This window comes from Oncorhynchus mykiss, chromosome 16 (genome assembly GCF_057628025.1).
Source record: "Oncorhynchus mykiss isolate SJ-2025 chromosome 16, ASM5762802v1, whole genome shotgun sequence".
In the NCBI taxonomy this organism is placed as follows: Eukaryota; Metazoa; Chordata; class Actinopteri; order Salmoniformes; family Salmonidae; genus Oncorhynchus; species Oncorhynchus mykiss.
In genome coordinates this window covers 41071812-41091510 of record NC_143037.1, presented here as the reverse complement: position 1 = coordinate 41091510, position 19699 = coordinate 41071812, and the positions used below count along the sequence as shown (strand labels likewise).

Genomic DNA, 19699 nt, shown 5'->3' with positions numbered 1-19699 from the left:
GAATGGCAAATAAGTCTGGCTGCATAACCGATTGGCAAATCTACCTCAAATTGAGAAATCATGTCACTAAACAGAAACAAAAAAGAAGCGGAAACTATACTAATGAAACAAAGATATATAAAGGATTATAGTAAAAAGCTTTGGAGCACCTTAATTAAATAAAATGTTGGGCAAAAAGGCAAACTGAATCAGATGGCTCATTCATCACAAAACCCTCTGATACTGCCAACAACTTCAAAACATGTTTCATTGGCAAGACTAGCAAATTTAGGCATGCAGCAACAAACGCCGAACCTACGCATCCAAGTATAACTGACCAAATTATGAAAGACAAGCACTGTAATTTTAAATTCCATAAAGTAAGTGTGGAAGAGGTGAAAAAAATATTGTTGTCAACCAACAATGACAAGCCACTTGGGTCTGACAACTTGGATGGAAAATTACTGAGGATGATATTTCCACTCCTATTTGCCATCTCTTCAATCTAAGTTTACAAAAAAGTGTGTGCCCTCAGGCCTGGAGGAAACAAAAGTAATTCCTCTACCCAAGAATAGTAAAGCACCCTTTACTGGCTCAAATAGCCGACCAATCAGCCTGTTACCAACCCATAGTAAACTTTTGGAAAACATTTTGTTTGACCAGATACAATGCTATTTCACTGTAAACAAACAAACTATAGACTTTCAGCACTCTTTTAGGGAAGGACATTCAACAAGCACAGCACTTGACAAATGACTGAGGATTGGCTGAGAGAAATTGGTGATAAAAATATTGTGGGAGCTGTTTTGTTAGAGTTCAGTGCGGCTTTTGACGTTATTGATTATAGTCTGCTGGTGGAAAAACATGTGTTATGGCTTTACACCCCTCGCTATAATGTGGATAAAGAGTTACCTGTCTTAAAGAACACCCTCAGTGTTCTGTTATGGTAGCCTCTCCAACATAACTGTGGTAAAATCAGGCATTCCACAGGGAAGCTGTCTAGGCCCCTTACTTTTTTCAATATTTACTAATGCCCCGCCACTGGGTCTGAATAAAGCCTGTGTGTCTATGTATGCGGATGACTCAACACTATACATGTCAGCTACTACAGTGAGTGAAATCACTGCAACACTTCACAAAGAGTAACAGTCAGTTTCAGAATGGGTGGCAAGAAATCAGTTAGTCCTAGCATTGTATTTGGGACAAATCATTCACTAAACATTAAACCTCAACTAAATATTGTAATGAATAATGTGGAAATTGAGCAAATTGAGGAGACTAAACTGCTTTGAGTAACGCTGGATTGTAAACTGTTATGGTCAAAACATATTGATGCAACAGTAGCTAAAAATAGGAGAGGTCTGTCCATAATAAAGTGCTGCTCTGCCTTCTTAACAACAAACAATATCAACAAGGCAAGTCCTACAGGCCCTAGTTTTCCTACAGGCCCTATAATATGCATGTCAACCTCGCATGGCTCAAAGTAGATGAGAGATTGACTTCATCACTACTTGTTTTTGTAAGAAGTATTGACATGTTGAATGCACCGAGCTGTCTGTTTAAACTACTAGCACACAGCTCGGACACCCATGCATACGCCACAAGACATGCCACCAGAGGTCTCTTTACAGTCCCCAAGTCCAGAACAGGCGCATAGTACTACATAGAGCCATGGATACATGGAACTCTATTCTACATCAAGTAACTCAAGCAAGCGGTAAAATCTGATTTAAATAACAGATAAATGGAACAGCGAGGACTATGAAGAGTCACACACAGGTACAAACACACACATACAAAAACACACATAGCATGCACAATATACACACACGTACATCTGGATTGTGAGTTCTAGTATTGACTTGTGGCCGGAGGGCACACACTTAATGTATTGTGAAATCTGTTGTAAAAATGTATTTTAATGTTTAAAAATTGTAATATAATGTATATTACTGCCTTCATTTTTGCTCGACTCCAGGAAGAGTAGCTGCTGCCTTGGCAGATCCATAATAAATACAAATACAACTACAAACTGCTCTGGTGGACATTCCCGCACTCAGCATGCCAATTGCACGCTCCCTCAAAACTTGAGACATCTGTGGCATTGTGTTGTGTGACAAAACTGTCCTATTGTCCCCAGCACAAGGTGCGCCTGTGTAATGATCATGCTGTTTAATCAGCTTCTTGATATGCCACACCTGTCAGGGGGATGGATTATCTAGGCAAAGGAGAAATGCTCACTAACAGGGATATAAACAAATATGCATAACATTTCAGAGAAATAATATTTTTGAGCATATGAAAAAATGTCTGGGATCTTTTATTTTAGCTTATGAAACATGGAACCAACACTTAACATGTTACATTTATAAGTTTGTTCAGTGTAACTTCTGACCTCTGCCGGTTCTGAATAATACTACCACAACAATTTGCTTAAATAGTTATTTACCCAGATACATGCACTCTACTGACTCTATTAATTGTTTAATTACTGCCATATTTTTTTAGTGTATTGTTTTTGTAATTTTTACCCCCATTTTGTGATTACAATCTTCTTTCATCGCTGCAACTACCCAACGGGCTCGGGAGAGGCGAAGGTCGAGTCATGCGCCCTCTGAAACATGACCCGCCAAACCGAGCTTCTTAACACCCACTCGCTTAACCCTGAAGCCAGCTGCACCAGTGTTGGCGGAAACACCGTTCAACTGACGACCTAAGTCAGCCTGCAGGCACCCGGTCCACCACAAGTAGTCACTAGAGTGTGACAAGCCAAGTAAAGCCCCCCTGGCCAAACCCTACCCTAACCCGGACGACGCTGGGCCAATTGTACCTGGGATCGATCCCCAGGCTGTAGTGACGCCGCAACACTGCGGTGCAGTACCTTAGACCGCTGCACCACTCGGGAGGCCCTAATGACTGATTTCTAATTAAAAGTTGAATTAAACCCTTCATCCATTATTATAAAGCCATACCTCGGTACTGGTAGAGTATAGTACTGACTCCAGCCAGCAGGGACAGTGTGATTAGATCTCCCAGACTGGCAGCGATGGGTGTGGCCACATTGTCTGGGTTGATGCCCACTTTCCTGGCGCCAATGATCACCCCAATCATTACCAGACCTATGGAGGGAGGGAGAGAGAGGGACGGAGGGAAGGAAGGAGAGAGGGAAGGGAGGTAGAGCGAGGGATGGAGAAGTGAGAGAGGGGGTGACTGTGAGCACAACCGTTAACAGATACTACGGTCAAGACATTTGGAATGTCAATCTAATAAAGACACCCTGAGGGTGAACGCACCTAGAGACAGTGCTGCCACGAATGCAGTGATGATGCTGCTGGCACAGAGCACAGCAGCTTGGTCCAGCTCCACCCCACCTCTAGACATGGCCCCCAGTAATATGGCTGCCACGGCAGCCAGGAAACCCACCACCGTGGCCTGAACCTGTGGAGAGAATCGATCTTCATATCCCCTGGGTCCATCCATCACATCTAATGTACCTTATGGGCTCTGGCTACCTTCATTATTATGCCTTGGATAATGTGTGACCAAGAGCTACAGTGCCTTGCGAAAGTATTCGGCCCCCTTGAACTTTAGGAATCAACAACAAGTGGGACACAATCATGAAGTGGAACGACATTTATTGGATATTTCAAACTTTTTTAACAAATCAAAAACTGAAAAATTGGGCGTCAATCAACTTGTTGTTGATTCTTCACAAAAAAATACAGTTTTATATCTTTATGTTTGAAGCCTGAAATGTGGCAAAAGTTCGCAAAGTTCAAGGGGGCCGAATACATTCGCAAGGCACTGTATCTTGACCTCTTCCTAACCTTGGACGAGTCTAACACAGCTGTTTTTACGGTGATCCTGTTGATCCTCGAGGTCAAGTTAGGCACTGTAACTGTAGCCCAAGGTTGTCTTTCAGATTTGGATATAAAAGGCCAAGTTGTGCCGTGGAAGACTTATGTTCATCTTCCTGTCTGCCTGTCTCCCAATAAATCAATTGGAGATTACCTGAATGAGAGCCAGGTTGCTGCACACCATCGTCCACTGATGCTTGGGGTCATCCATCTGTCCAGTGTTAGCCTAAACAAGAGAGCTCATCATTAGTACAGCATACACCAACATCAAACTTTGGCTTTTCAACAAGAGCGTTGCATTTGATTATGTGTGGGGAAATGTGTGTTTATTTACACTTTGACACTAGCCCCTAGGAGTTAGCAAGAGAGCATAGAGAGACCAGGCCACTTTGCCGTCCTACTTGGGCTAATACTACGTACTATATACAATAGTATGCGGTCCTATGTAGCTCAGTAGCCGGTAGAGCATGGTGCTTTGAACGCCAGGATAGTGGGTTTGATTCCGTACATAAAATGTATGCAAGTATGACTATTAGGATTAAAGCATATTCTAAATGGTATACTGTATATTGTTATATTTATATTAGGATGCTGAAGATGTTGACCTCATCCCGTCAGTAGAGGATGCCTGTTTATTCTTTAAAAGTGCTTTCCTCACCATCTTAAATAAGCATGCTCCATTCCCCAAAAAATTACAACCAGGAATAGATATAGCCCTTGGTTCACTCCAGACCTGTTTGCCCTTGACCAGCACAAAAACATCCTGTGGCGTTCTGCATTAGCATCGAATAGCCCCCGTGATATGCAACTTTTCAGGGAAGTTAGGAAAGCAAAGGCTAGCTTTTTCAAACAGAAATTTGCATCCTGTAGTACAAACTCAAAAAAGTTCTGGGACACTGTAAAGTCCATGGAGAATAATAGCACCTCCTCCCAGCTGCCCTCTGCACTGAGGCTAGGAAACACTGTCAATACCGATAAATCCACTATAATTGAGAATTTCAATAAGCATTTCTCTACGGCTGGCCATGATTTCCACCTGGCTACCCCTATCCCGTTCAACTGCCCGGCACCCTCCACAGCAACCCGCCCAAGCCCCCACCATTTCTCCTTCACCCAAATCCAGATAGCTGATGTTCTGAAAGAGCTGCAAAATCTGGACCCCTACAAATCAGCCGGGCTAGACAATCTGGACCCTCTCTTTCTAAAATGATCTGCCAAAATTGTTGCAACCCCTATTACTAGCCTGTTCAACATCTCTTTTGTATCGTCTGAGATTCCCAAAGATTGGAAAGCTGCCGCGGTCATCCCCCTCTTCAAAGGGGAGACACTCTAGACCCAAACTGCTACAGACCTATATCTATCCTACCCTGCCTTTCCAAGGTCTTCGAAAGCCAAGTTAACAAACAGATTACCGACCATTTCGAATCCCACTGTACCTTCTCCGCTATGCAATCTAGTTTCAGAGCTGGTCATGGGTGCACCTCAATCACGCTCAAGGTCCTAAACGATATCATAACTGCCATCGATAAGAGACATTACTGTGCAGCCGTGTTCATCGACCTGGCCAAGGCTTTCGACTCTGTCAATCACCACATTCTTATCGGCAGACTAAACAGCCTTGGTTTCTCAAATGACTGCCTCGCTTGGTTCACCAACTACTTCTCTGACAGAGTTCAGTCTGTCAAATCGGAGGGCCTGTTGTCCGGACCTCTGGCAGTCTCTATGGGGGTGCCAAAGGGTTCAATTCTCGGGCCAACTCTCTCTCTCTGTATACATCAATGATGTCGCTCTTGCTGCTGGTGATTCTCTGATCCAACTCTACGCAGGTGACACCATTCTGTATACATCTGGCCCTTCTTTGGACATTGTGTTAACTAACCTCCAGACGAGCTTCAATGCCATACAACTCTCCTTCCGTGGCCTCCAACTGCTCTTAAATGCAAGTAAAACCAAATGCATGCTCTTCAACCAATCGCTGCCCACACCTGCCCGCCCGCCCAGCATCACTACTCTGGAAGGTTCTGACTTAGAATATGTGGACAACTACAAATACCTAGGTGTCTCGTTAGACTGTAAACTCTCCTTCCAGACTCACATTAAGCATCTCCAATCCAAAATTAAATCTAGAAATGTCTTCCTATTTCACAACAAAGCATCCTTCACTCATGCTGCCAAACATACCCTCGTAAAACTGACCATCCTACCAATCCTCGACTTTGGCGATGTCATCTATAAAATAGCCTCCATCACTCTACTCAACAAATTGGATGCAGTCTATCACAGTGCCATCCATTTTGTTACCAAAGCCCCATACACTACCCACCACTGCGACCTGTACGCTCACGTGGTACGCTCTCGTCACCAAACCCACTGGCTACAGGTTATCTACAAGTCTCTGCTAGGTAAATCTCAGCTGACTGGTCACCATAGCAGCACCCACTCGTAGCACACGCTCCAGCACGTAGTTGTCACTGGTCACCCCCAAAGCCAATTCTTCCTTTGGCCGCCTCTCCTTCCAGTTCTCTGCTGCCAATGACTGGAACGAACTGCAAAAATCACTGACGCTGGAGACTCACATCTCCCTCACTAGCTTTAAGCACCAGCTGTCAGAGCAGCTCACAGATCACTGCACCTGTACATAGCCCATCTGTAAACAGCCCATCTTTCTATCTCAGTTGAATTTAATTGCTATATTGTAATTACTTCGCCACCATGGCCTATTTATTGCCTTAACTCCCTTATCTTTCCTCATTTGCACTCACTGTATATAGACATTTTTATTTTTTTTCTACTGTATTATTGACTGAATATTTTGTTTATTCCATGTGTAACTCTGTGTTGTTGTCTGTGTCACACTGCTTTGCTTTATCTTGGCCAGGTCGCAGTTGCAAATGAGAACTTGTTCTCAACTAACCTACCTGGTTAAATAAAGGTGAAATAAATAAAAAAATACTGTATTTATTTATTTTGCTCCTTTGCACCCCTGTATTTCTACTTTATTGCCTTACCTCCCTTTTCTTACCTCATTTGCACACACTGTATATAGATTTTCTTCAACTGTATTATTGACTGTATGTTTTGTTTATTCCATGTGTAACTCTGTGTTGTTGTATGTGTCGAACTGCTTTGCTTTATTCTTGGCCAGGTCGCAGTTGTAAATGTGAACTTGTTCTCAACTTGCCTACCTGCCTAAATAAAGGTGAAAAAAAAAAATGTTTAAATGTGGACTCACTGCAGTGGAGAGGCGAGCAGCCAGGGTCATCTCCAGGTTGCCCTTCAGTCCCACCAGAGCTGGAACCAGGATGAAAATCTCTGTGATGACCTTAAACACCTCCCAGTGCTGAAACACACAGAAATCATCATCAACTGTATCCTTTCAGCCAGACCACAACAGGGATAAACACTTATATTGTCCTTAAATACAACCATCACCCCAACGCAAAAAAAAAATCATCCAACACCAGCAGCCCTTCTTTCAATTGTAAACTGTGATCTTCAAAATTAAATATTAATCTCAAATTTTACTTGAGTTTAATCTCAGTGATATATTGGCAACTATTTTGTCAGATAGACTTTGTCAGACAGAAAATTAAAATAGCTTAATTGAGTGTCTAAGAGTTCCTCTTGACAACGTGTCTACAAACCCCCTACTGAAGATCTAAAAATAGAGGCATGTATAAATAAACAGATAAGTCAGCGTTGCCAGGATGGGGGTGGGGTAGGTTATTTTTAAACGCCGCTCTCAAGTTCTTCTCAAATGTCGACTAAAGGCTGTCACATATCTTGGTGAAGCGTCCCATTTCATTTTGCCTCCACTGGTCGTCGGTCCAGAGCCCTAGCTCCAGCTCAGAGCTCCGACTCTGTGGCCAAATTGGCACCCTAGTCCTTATATAATGCACTACATAGGGAATAGGGTGTGGGGGCTGTGCTTTGGCAAAGTGGGTGGGGTTATATCCTTCCTGTTTGGCCCTGTCCGGGGGTGTCCTCGGATGGGGCCACAGTGTCTCCTGACCCCTCCTGTCTCAGCCTCCAGTATTTATGCTGCAGTAGTTTATGTGTCGGGGGGCTAGGGTCAGTTTGTTATATCTGGAGTACTTCTCCTGTCCTATTCGGTGTCCTGTGGGAATTTAAGTGTGCTCTCTCTAATTCTCTCTTTCTCTCTCTCTCTCGGAGGACCTGAACCCTAGGACCATGCCTCAGGACTACCTGACATGATGACTCCTTGCTGTCCCCAGTCCACCTGGCTGTGCTGCTGCTCCAGTTTCAACTGTTCTGCCTTATTATTATTTGACCATGCTGGTAATTTATGAACATTTGAACATCTTGGCCATGTTCTGTTATAATCTCCACCCGGCACAGCCAGAAGAGGACTGGCCACCCCACATAGGCTGGTTCCTCTCTAGGTTTCTTCCTAGGTTTTGGCCTTTCTAGGGAGTTTTTCCTAGCCGCCGTGCTTCTACACCTGCATTGCTTGCTGTTTGGGGTTTTAGGCTTGGTTTCTGTACAGCACTTTGAGATATGGGGCGGCAGGGTAGCCTAGTGGTTAGAGCGTTGGACTAGTAACCGGAAGGTTGCAAGTTCAAACCCCCCCAGCTGACAAGGTACAAATCTGTCGTTCTGCCCCTGAACAGGCCCTAACCCTAACCCAGGCCCTAACCCTAGGCCGTCACTGTAAATAAGAATTTGTTCTTAACTGAAATAAAGGTTAAATAAAAACTCAAATATATAAATAGATTTGATTTGATTATGTCAGCCAACCGCCCTCTCTCTCTATACAATGAAAGCCTCCCCAGACCAACCTTTCCCACCTCCAAATCTGATTTGTATGGCGATGGAAGGTGGAGAAAGAGTTCAAAACTGATATCCAAAATAGAGAGAGGATATAAACAGAAACCCAGTTTGGATTATCATGAAAAACTGATAAGCAAATCATAAGTCATTGTCCATCTTTCCAGTGACTAAAATTGCTATTTCCCAGAGGGGTTACAAAACAATTCTCCCAGATGTCCTGCTGGCTTTTAATGATCTGACCATTTTGATTCCTATCAAACTACATAAAAATAGGACTATAATAGGTTACACACACACACACACACACACACACACACAGAAGTAGGAGGAGATAGGAAGCCCATCACATAGATCCATACTTGAACAATATCCATGATGATGCCAGCGGAGACCATTCCCAGTCCAGCCACCAGGTATGGCAGCAGCACCTGGGCTGCGATCTGCCAGGAGCTCTCAGGCAGGAAGCCATGGGCAGAGCGGGTCAGCTTACAGGTGAAGCCACGCAACTTCTTCCCCTGGTAGCACAGCTCCAGTTCCAGCCGAGTCACCACCATGATTGTACACACTTACCCCATTACTCAAACGCTTGACTGGTAGGGATAAAGGGCCGGGGGGTGGACAGTGACAGCCTGAGATCCACAGACAAGTACTTGGTTCTTTCGCCAGTAGGCACCACAAGCTAGTGTCTCTGCCGCTTACCTCACAGGTGGGAGCTTGACTTCACTGCAATGTTGCTTTCTGTGATTCATGAAAGGTCATTACAACAAAGCTGGTGACTATGAAGTAGTAACAATGGACCCTGAAAAGTGGGTGAACTTGATTAAAGTCCTCTTAAAGTTAGGCGTTGTTCTTGTTCTGTCCTCGCCATGTCCTTGACCTTAGAATACTCCTTTACCCCAGAAGAAATGAGAGTGAATGGAACAAACTCAGAAAACCCCAACAGTCTAGTCCTTTGATGCGTCAGTCCTGGTGAGGGGTCCAGATGTCACTAGAGTGATCACTCTCTCCATCATATGATACACCAACAGCTTGCAGGCTCCATCTTACTACCTCACAAACAAACAATTAACCTATACCAAGAGGCTTTCACTCAATCCCCGGTCCTTGAGAGAGAAGAGAAAGAGGCAGCAGGTGCAGTTGATCCTTCTGCCCTATTAGATGCTCCTGTTCCATTTGTTTGACTTTTCGATGGTCCTTTGCTGGCTCTCTGACAGGAGAAGTGTTCTCTGTGTCCTCTGAGAAAACGGCAACGCAGTAGGTTCCTGGAGACTCATTCACCATCAAGGCAGGCATCTGCAGGGGGAGGGCTGTCTGTCTGCGCCACAGTCATTCAGGAGGATGACCGGCTTACAGACTGAGACACACTCTCTCTATTCCTCCCTCTCTCTCTCTAGTGTCGTGACTCACTCACTCCATGCTCCCTCTCCCTCTTAAACGCACAGTTTATCCCCCCTCCGACTTTCCTCTCGTTATTCTAGCACACAGAGTCTCTTTCCGCTTTGGTTGTAGTAACAGGTTCAAGTCCTGTCAGAAACATATGTCAGGGACCTGCTCTTTACTCTAACTGGTGGGCTGGCTTTGCTCCTCTCTGGGTGTCACCCCATTTCATGAGACCACTTGGTATCTGCCCCTCTCGTATCCTCCCTCAGTCCTTATTTTCATGCCCCTCTGCTCAGGCTGCCTCTGTCTATCCCTCTGCATGCTGTGACTGTCTCTTTATGTTAGGGCATCCTACCACTTCCCTCTCTGCCGTCAGCAGTATACGTAGAGCTGATCTCACCGCTGTGTTTCCCCTAAACCACATGCACGATGCGGAGGGACGGAAAGAGAAGGCGAGACAGAGAGGGAGAGAGAGGAAGCGAGAGCCAGCATCTGATTACTCACCGGTGGGTAAGCCGGCTGCCAAATGCCAGGGACGACGGGCAGAGTAGAGGACAAAGCCAGCGCCATGCAGCATCAGAGCAGTGATTCAGCGAAAGAGACATGCAATGAGCCATACTTCAGCAGCATACCAACCCTCTCCTGTTGACACTTCTCTTTACTCTTCTAATCCAATAATGTTGAAATCATGGAATGCTGCAATCTAATAAAATATGCATCACATTCACAACCACCCTGAATATTAGATATATTGCCCAGCCCAACTTTAAGGACACAATGCATAACCTAAACCTAAAGTATGCCAACTTCTTGCATACTAACATTATGTTTTGTCCCTGAATCCCATTTATTTCTAAACAACACCTAGCCCATGTTGATTCCTTCTTGATTCACTGCACTGCCACTGACTGTCATTCGCTTTTGAGCACTTTGGAGCTTTAGGGCACTAGATGGTAGCCTCGTACAAACCATCCTGATCTCGCAAGCTTACTGTCTGTTTCGCTAGCGAACATATATGTAAGCTTGCGAGATCAGACGGCTTTGCCAGTCTAACTAGATGACACAATTGGGGTGGACATCTTGAACCTTTGAATAAATTAGTTGAAAATGCATTTCCCCAAAGGTATCAAGGAATTAGAAGAAAAAATTGAAACTAAAGCTGTAACCAGCTGGTTGTCCTCCAAACACTGTCAAAAACAGTCAAAAACCTAATGCATATTTAGCAAGGTCTTGAAGGGTTAAACACATTTCGAGCTGGATCTACTTTGGACTGATGTCCATTATAGCAAAACAGCATTATAGCAAAACAAATGACATGTTTTAACCAATCTGAGTGGCATGTTTTTTTAAGGTAATTTATGTTTTAAGAATCAATATTGAAGTGTTAATACACTTTTATTCCTTTGGAAGTATGAATTATGTCCTCAAATACTGATGAGATTAGACACACCAATATGTTGGCATTATTACTTGATAGATCATCCAACAGAGTAAGTGTAAGTGACTGCCTACTGTATATACTTCATAGTCATGTGATGCATTCACTCGAACATGAGAAGGCTGGATATCGGGGTTCAAGACAACATTGAGCACTCACCTGGACACTGTCCAGCACCATCCCAGCCATCACCATCCCCATCCCAGCCAGCAGATAGGGAAACAGCACCTGGAGACCGATGAAAATGGACGACTCTTCTTCCACCTTGGCCACGGCCACCTTCTCCTCCACAGCCTTCTTGACGGGCTGGATGGGGGGCAATAATGGCAGCTCATCTTGCCCATCTAAGGTTCCCGCCTTGGGGCTGGCACTGCCACCTTGGCCTTTCCCCTTGCCCTTTGACTTGGACTTCTTGGACTTCCCCTTCCTCTGGTGTACCTCCCCTTCTGGCATGGTGGTGGTGGATGTGATGTCTTACACTGAAGAGAGATAACACGTTCCACACAAAGGTAATCAATAGTCTTACATATCATGCACCAAACCTGCTTGCTAGATACAGTGACATAGGGCAAATTGTAATATGTCTTGCATTGGCACTGGCATGCTCCAGCACGATGGCAACATTGCAGAAACATCCCAGTAAGCAAACTCATGATGAAAATACCTATTTTAGACGTCTTTTCCTGCCATTGACGTCATGTGCATTTTAGTGGCTGAAAGAAAGGTGAAAATAAAGACTTTTCTGGATGTCGAATATATATATTATCTGAACATCAAAAATATGTATTTTCCAGACTATAAATAAATATGCATTTTTAGAACATTGAAAAGATGTCCATTTCGGATGTTGAAAAAACGTATTTTCGGGACGTTCAAAATACGTAATTTACAGATCAAAATATGTAATTTCGGTCATTGATTTTTATGGCCAAATTTCAATTGCACATAATTAGTAAGCATTATATCACAATAATATTTTTTCAAGCCTCTTAATATAGGAAAGACGAGCCAACTGAAGAATGCACCAAAATATTTATTATTGCTCCCATCTACCACATGCACTTACACTACTGTAAGTTTGGGGTCACTTAGAAATGTCCTTGTTTTTGAAAGAAAAGCAGTTTTTTTGTGTAGTAAAATAACATCAAATTGATCAGAAATATGTAGACATTGTTAATGTTGTAAATGTCTACTGTAGCTGGAAACAGCAGATTAAAAAAAAAAAAATTGAATATAGGTGTACAGAGGCCCATTACCAGCAACCATCTGTGTTCCAATGGCACCTTGTGTTATCTAATCCAAGTTTATCATTTTAAAAGGCTAATTGATCATTAGAAAAACATTTTGCAATTATGTTAGCACAGGTGAAAACTGTTGGTCTGATTAAAGAAGCAATAAAACTGTCCGTCTTTAGATTAGTTGAGTATCTGGAGCATCAGCATTTGTGGGTTCGTTTACAGGTTCAAAATGGCCAGAAACAAATAACATTCTTCTGAAACTCGTCAGTCTATTCTTGTTCTGAGAAATTAAGGCTATCCCATGTGAGAAATTGCCAAGAAACTGAAGATCTCGTACAACTCTGTGTACTACTCCCTTCACAGAACAGCGCAAACTGCCTCTAACCAGAATAGAAAGAGGAGTGGGAGGGATGCTGGCCTTCTAGGCAGAGTTCCTCTGTCCAGTGTCTGTGTTCTTTTGCCCATCTTAATCTTTTCTTTTTACCGGCCAGTCTGAGATATGGCTTTTTCTTTGCAATGCTGCCTATTATAAGTCAAAAAATTAACAAGCTATACGTGCCACGCCTCACTCTCGTAAAAAAACAAGAGCAGCAGCATTAATTATACAATTTCTCTCCACTGCAGCAATCGTGTTTGGACCTGTATGGGCCCTACCGGACAAGACAATTCAAATTACACATACCCCAGACTCAGACTCTTTAAGTATATCAAAAGTGTGCGAGTTTGAGCATGTGTCCATTAGGTTTATGGATTTTTTAAATCAGCATGAATTAATTTGAGCAAAAAAAAGCTTAACTTTTATTCCATAGGCTGGGATCCACACTATGCAGCTGTTGCAAGAGGCATTTTTCACTTGGTGTGTCATCATAGTGGTCTCTGATTTATGGTCAGACTCGCTTACGTTGAATACATTTAAACTTGCTGCGTTTTTCAATGCTGATTTGAATGTCATTGAGAAAACATAAGTATCCATTTTTTTTTTCTCGCAAACATCCCTTCTGAATTTAAAACTAAACCTCGAAGTAATCATCTAGTTTTTCAAACGTATCTAATCTGATTACAATATTTGTGCCTGTAACGGACTACAGTTACCGTTTTTGTAATCCTTTACATGTAACGGATTTGACAATGTAGTAGAGGCTCTTTAGTAGAAAGTACGCCAAGACCTTGCCAACGATTACATGTAATCCGTTACTCCCCAACCACGCTCCTAATTTTTGACACACACAGAGGCTCTATGAATGTAGCCTACTGCCGTTTTGATGACTCGTGATTGGCCAACAACTAGCTACACGTGCCATGCTCCACTCTCGTAAAAAACAAGAGCAGCAGCATTAATTATACAATTTCTCTCCACTGCAGCAATCGTGTTCGGATCTGTATGGGCCCTACCGGACAACACAATTCAAATTACACATACCCCAGACTCGTGACAATCATATCAGATCTGACCCAGACCCATGACATTAGTTGCAATTATCGGGTATTCAGGTGCTGGTGGATCCGTGAAACTGTCTAGTCCAGACCGGACAAAATCTGAGCCAAACATCAACGACGTTGAAATAAAAGCCAGTCTGGACACCCCTTGCCTTTTTGACAATGTAGTAGAGGCTCTTTAGTAGAAAGTACGCCAAGACCTTGCCAACGAATGATAGGTGATTTATGTTTGATAGCATGCATAAATAAAAACGGTTGGCTGATGACAACCATAGATTTATGCATGACAATGACCCACTACTCCTACCTTGAACCATTCATTATACTGTCAACAACGTCACCACCTGGGGTGTAAGCATTACCCTAAACAGTTGCAAAACGTTCTGTTTTGCTACGAAAACTAGCGTTTCTATTGGACATAATTAGGTAGGTACCGCCCTGTTTACTAAAGCTGTCCAATAGAAACGCGTGTTTTCGTTGCAAATTTTGGAGTATTGATTACTTACACCCCTGATTCAACAGACAGCTATGTAGCAATCAAATCCGATTACCCCACTGCTCTGACGTTATGTCCAGGTATTCCCGCTGACTCTTTGCCTTCATTTTCCCTTTGATAAAGCAAGTCCCGATTATGAAGACGAAACCTCTGAAAGCTTGTTAAAATAAATTCATAAAGTAGTAAGAAGCTTTAGCCTAGCGAAAATGTTGACGTGTAGTTGTAGGGAATACCATTGTACAGGAAGCTGACGTGCACATCCCATAATGCTTGTGCATAGGTAACCAATGGTTACACCAGCAAAAGAGTCTGATTGGATCGGAATTGGAGTGGTGGAGTAGAGTAATGCATAACCCCGCCCATTCAAGAAAGTGAACAGTGGTGTGTAATGGTGTGACGGAACGTGAAATTAAATTCCATCCATATTGTAGCTCTGGAAGCAACGACGACAGCAGTAGCCTAAGGCATTATATATGTATCCATTAAAAACAAGATAGGCTATATCATTGATGACTGATGAATTAATTGAGGAACATACTATATTCTATTATAGTCTTCAATTTCATTTAATAATAAGCAAAACAATAACTTGTAACATCAGAACTATAATGAATCTATTACTTTCCAATGAATGTACTTTGTCATTTGTTATTTACATGAACAAGTTTATACATTTTCTCATTATCTGACCTGTTGTTTCAATGCTGTGGATCCTGATGCAGTCATTCTAAACACAACACTTGTATGCAACGGTCATATTCAATGTTCTTACCTGTTGTTGCAGAAGCTCTTAAAGAAGAGCATATGAGGCCGAGATGGTGCTCCAGAAAAATATGGTCACAAAGTTCAGTGGACACCAAGAATAACTGATCTATGGAGTGGGGGCTCCAGAACTGGTGGCTTAAAGAGGGGGTCGTCTTAAATTTCATCCCGGTTGGCAAATTAGGATACCACCCGCCTGCCTGACCTCATCTGCCTTAGAGGATGGCGACAGCAGCAGCCAGCAAGCACTTTCAAACACTCAAATCGCTACATTTGTTTGTGTGTAAACTACAAGTACGTATGTAAGCAACTTGACTGAACAGAAATTCAAATGGCAATGGTTGCACCCACATCAGAGGAATTTGTTTTGAGTTTACCCAGCATCAGTGCCAAGTCATTTACTCAAGTGCTCCTATGGTCAGTGGCAACTATTTTTTTTAAAGACCTAGTGCAGTCCAAAATGAGATTTGCTTGTATTTTATATATATTTTTGCCTTATGAGGTTGGAATAATACTGTTAAATTGTGTAAATGCTGATAATGCCCTTTTAGGTTAAGAGCAGTTTGAAATGGCCACCTGAAATTTCAACCTGTTTTGTTGGGATGGAGCTATGGCCTGCCTGTTGATATATTCATTTTATTTTATTGATTTATTTGACCCTTATTTTACCAATAAGTTGACTGAGAAAACGTTCTTATTTACAGCAACAACCTGGGGAATAATTAAAAGGGAGGGGGGAAGATGAATGAGACAACTGGAAGCTAGGGATGATTGGGTGGCCATGATGTTATGAAGGCCAGATTGAGAATTTAGCCATGACACCGGCTAGACCAATAAGAAAGAGATTTCCAATCCTCTCTGCCAATAACAGCTAGTTTTCGTTTTCCCCTCCCAACTCAGACCATTCTCAGACAGTCCTAGCAAAATTCTTGCTTGATAAATTGATCTTTGCCAAGAAGCTATTTTTGTTTCTTTCTGACCATTATAATTGAAACAATCATAGTAAGGTACTTCATTGTTACCCAGAAATGATTTGATATTGAGATAAAAACAGCTGCATTGGACCTTTAAAGTTGAGTGATATCCAACCCTCTTTTCATATTTTATTGAGCTTTGGGATTTCAAACACTGTAGCCTGCACTGTACCTATATGCTTAGTGTAAGGAGTGTTGAAACTCAACTACACAGAGGCATATAGTGACATCACATTTAAGACACTTTGAAATGTCACACACTGAACCAACCCAATCAGAAATGGATCAAGGTAAGAAACCAGTGCTGTAGTGGTGCCTGGAGAAGTGGGTATACTTGTCACGTTCTGACCATAGAAAGCCTTTATTTTCTGTGGTAGAGTAGGTCAGGGTGTGACTAGGGGTTTAGTCTAGTTTATATTTTCTATGTGGGGTTCTAGTTAGTTTTTTCTATGTTGGTGTTTTAGTATGATTCCCAATTAGAGGCCGCTGGCTATCCTTGTCTCTAATTGGGGATCATACTTAAGTAGCATGTTTTCCACCTGTGTGTTATGGGATATTGTTTTGAGTTAGTGCACGTAGCATCTCTGTAGTCACAGTTCGTTGTTTGTTTATTTATTTATTGTTGTGTTTTTTTTGTTGTCTTTGTTAAGTTTCACTTTATCATTAAAATGATGTGGAACTCAACATATGCTGCGCCTTGGTCCGATATTCATTCCAGCGAACATGACAATACTCTAATATAGCAACAACAACAAAAAATCCCAAACGGCCTGCCTGGCGAAGTAAAGCTGCCCTATGAGAAACAGTTACAAGTACTCTGAATTAACTAAAATTATAAATGCCATGTTGGTTTTTCTCAGTCAGGCCAACCCAAGCTGTACTAATACATGAGGCTGTCAACTAAGTCAGAAATTCAACATTTTCAGGTTGTCACTCTCAAAGGCACACTTTTTAAATAGAAAAACAACCAAATTGGACATTCTAATTCTAATGTCCAAATCTGGACATTCTATTGGACATTCTTTTTTGTTGTTTAGTTACCCTTTAATTCAAGCAAGCAGGCACCTAGCACTGTTTTTTTTGGTTAGCCGTGTTTCTTACGCGATAGTTTGCAAATGAAATGGCAACTGGATTGATGCAAATAATCATGATATCATTCTTCCGGGTAGGTATAGACTAGTTTGTAGCTAACATTTAATAATTTCCTTCTATGCATCCTCATATATTTTTCCACTTCCTTAATTAGTTGTTTTAAACCTGAATGTTTTACTTCATGTTATGAGGCATGTTATGAGGCATGTCAAAATTCGACAAATAGAAATGTTGATGGAAATATTTATAAACATATGTGCTCTCCTGTTCTATTGGTTTGCAAATAAACTTTTATTGTCTAGCAGGCAAACGCATTATCGTAGTCATATTAGCAACCCATGATAGTTGTTGCATCTTTAGATCTCACCTCTTTCTAAATTTCTAATGGATATTTCCATCTCTTTCCATGAAACTGCTTTCATGTGCAGTTCACATTTTAGAAAAGTGTTTTCCCACAGAATGCATTTTGTAACATTCATGCGTAGGCCTACAGTGCACATTGCTGCACTTCAAATGTGAAGATATAGTTTATCAACATTTTAAGCTAAACATTCTGATCTGTTCCATCAGCCTTATTAATGTATATGGCATATACCTCCAGTAAACTACCTTTATACACATCAGTGGGGATTAAATCTTAAATGTAACTAAATGTAATCTACATAATCCCCAAAAGTAATTATCATGAGAGGGCCATAAACAATAACTAGTAATGCTGTGTACTCCAATAAAGGCTCAGAATATCACCTTTCTGGTAAAAAAAAATAGTTATTCATTGCTGAGGTGTAGTCACCTTTGAGGACATAAGCTCAAGTACACAGTAAAAATATGAAAATATAAATATTTTACAAAAGTAGTGCACTGGGCCTTTACTAGTCCTGTATTAGTGGACCGATATAGCCATCTGTAGCGCAGGCTAATGTTTTATTTATTCATTTGTTATTATTTTTTAACAAAAGTAGTGCACATGATTAGTAAAGTGCATTACTTAGCCCAGTGCATTACTTTTGTGAAAAAAATCAAAATAAAAAAACATTTGCCTGCGCGACAGACTGCTATAACAGTCTGTTAATACAGGACTAGTAATGGCCAAGTGCACTACTTTTGTGAGAAAAAAAATTACAAATAAAAAAAAGAAGCATTAGCCTGCGCTACAGACGGCTGTATCGGTCCGCTAATACAGGACTAGTAATCAGTGGCGTGTATTCATGAATGCCAAGAGAAGCCAGGCTCCCCCAAAAAATTTACCAATAAAAAAAAATGATAACATAAAATTATTTATCTTTCGTCTCTGTGTGTTTCATAATTTTCCTTCAATTCGGAAGAGTGAATGTATCTCACAGGAGAAAGCTTCCGAGCGAGCGAAACAGTGCCCCTCTGTCTCTCTACGTGTAGGCCATCTATATGATTCTATCTGATCCAAATGATTACAGTGTGACATTGTTCACGTCCGTAGAGAATGCAAGGGAAGGAAGCCAGCGAGCATCTGTCCTCCCTTGACAAAAAAGTATACATTTTTGCCAATCAGCCTTGAGCTAAACTTTGTGTGGAAAGCCAGCTTGGATTTGGCATCACTCCTATCAAATCACATAAAGAGCATACGTCATTGACAGAAAAACTTGCATTGATTTATCTCGTTGTGTTGTTGTCCTCTGGTGGCGAGCTAGCCAGCTAGCTAAAATTGACCCTTTCCTAAATTAGCAATGGATGGAGATAGGGATTTGGACTTGTGGTTTTACTTAATTCTCTGTACTAGCTAATGATTATAATGACGATTCTGATCCAACCATTAATTTACACATTGTTGTGCCACTGGCCTGAGAGGATGGAAGTTCAATATGTAGCTAGATGTAGCTCACGTTCATCCTGTTTCCATTGATCATACATTGCTTCTCTTCGAATTCTCTTCGATTATAATCACAGCCGCATATATTCCCCCCCAAGCAGACACATCGATAGCCCTGAACGAACTTTATTTGACTCTATGTAAACTGGAAACCACATATCATGAGGCTGCATTCATTGTAGCTGGGGATTTAAACAAGGCTAATCTGAAAATTCTATTTTTTATTTTATTTCACCTTTATTTAACCAGGTAGGCAAGTTGAGAACAAGTTCTCATTTACAATTGCGACCTGGCCAAGATAAAGCAAAGCAGTTCGACAGATACAACGACACAGAGTTACACATGGAGTAAAACAAACATACAGTCAATAATACAGTATAAACAAGTCTATATACGATGTGAGCAAATG

The 19699-nt window shown here is 41.8% G+C and overlaps 1 protein-coding gene across 7 annotated transcripts in view; it reads right to left on the bottom strand.

Annotated features, from left to right (window-relative positions):
* slc41a3 (solute carrier family 41 member 3) overlaps window positions 1–15717 on the bottom strand; it is a 29592-nt gene extending 13875 nt beyond the window's left edge. Inside the window, exons 1-7 of one of the 7 annotated variants that reach the window (XM_090202649.1) lie at window positions 15389–15492; window positions 12110–12158; window positions 11605–11924; window positions 7069–7176; window positions 3991–4062; window positions 3273–3417; window positions 2952–3098 (exon numbers count right to left, since the gene is read on the bottom strand). In XM_090202649.1, coding sequence (XP_090058775.1) covers window positions 2952–3098; window positions 3273–3417; window positions 3991–4062; window positions 7069–7176; window positions 11605–11898 — 766 coding nt within the window. In that variant the 5' untranslated portion in view covers window positions 11899–11924; window positions 12110–12158; window positions 15389–15492. Of the gene's footprint in view, window positions 1–2951; window positions 3099–3272; window positions 3418–3990; window positions 4063–7068; window positions 7177–8986; window positions 10344–11604; window positions 11925–12109; window positions 12159–14103; window positions 14472–14626; window positions 14932–15306 lie in introns of those variants that run through there. The other 6 variants (XM_090202646.1, XM_090202650.1, XM_090202648.1 and 3 more) reach the window with 6 other exon arrangements.
* Window positions 15718–19699: the final 3982 nt, after the last annotated feature.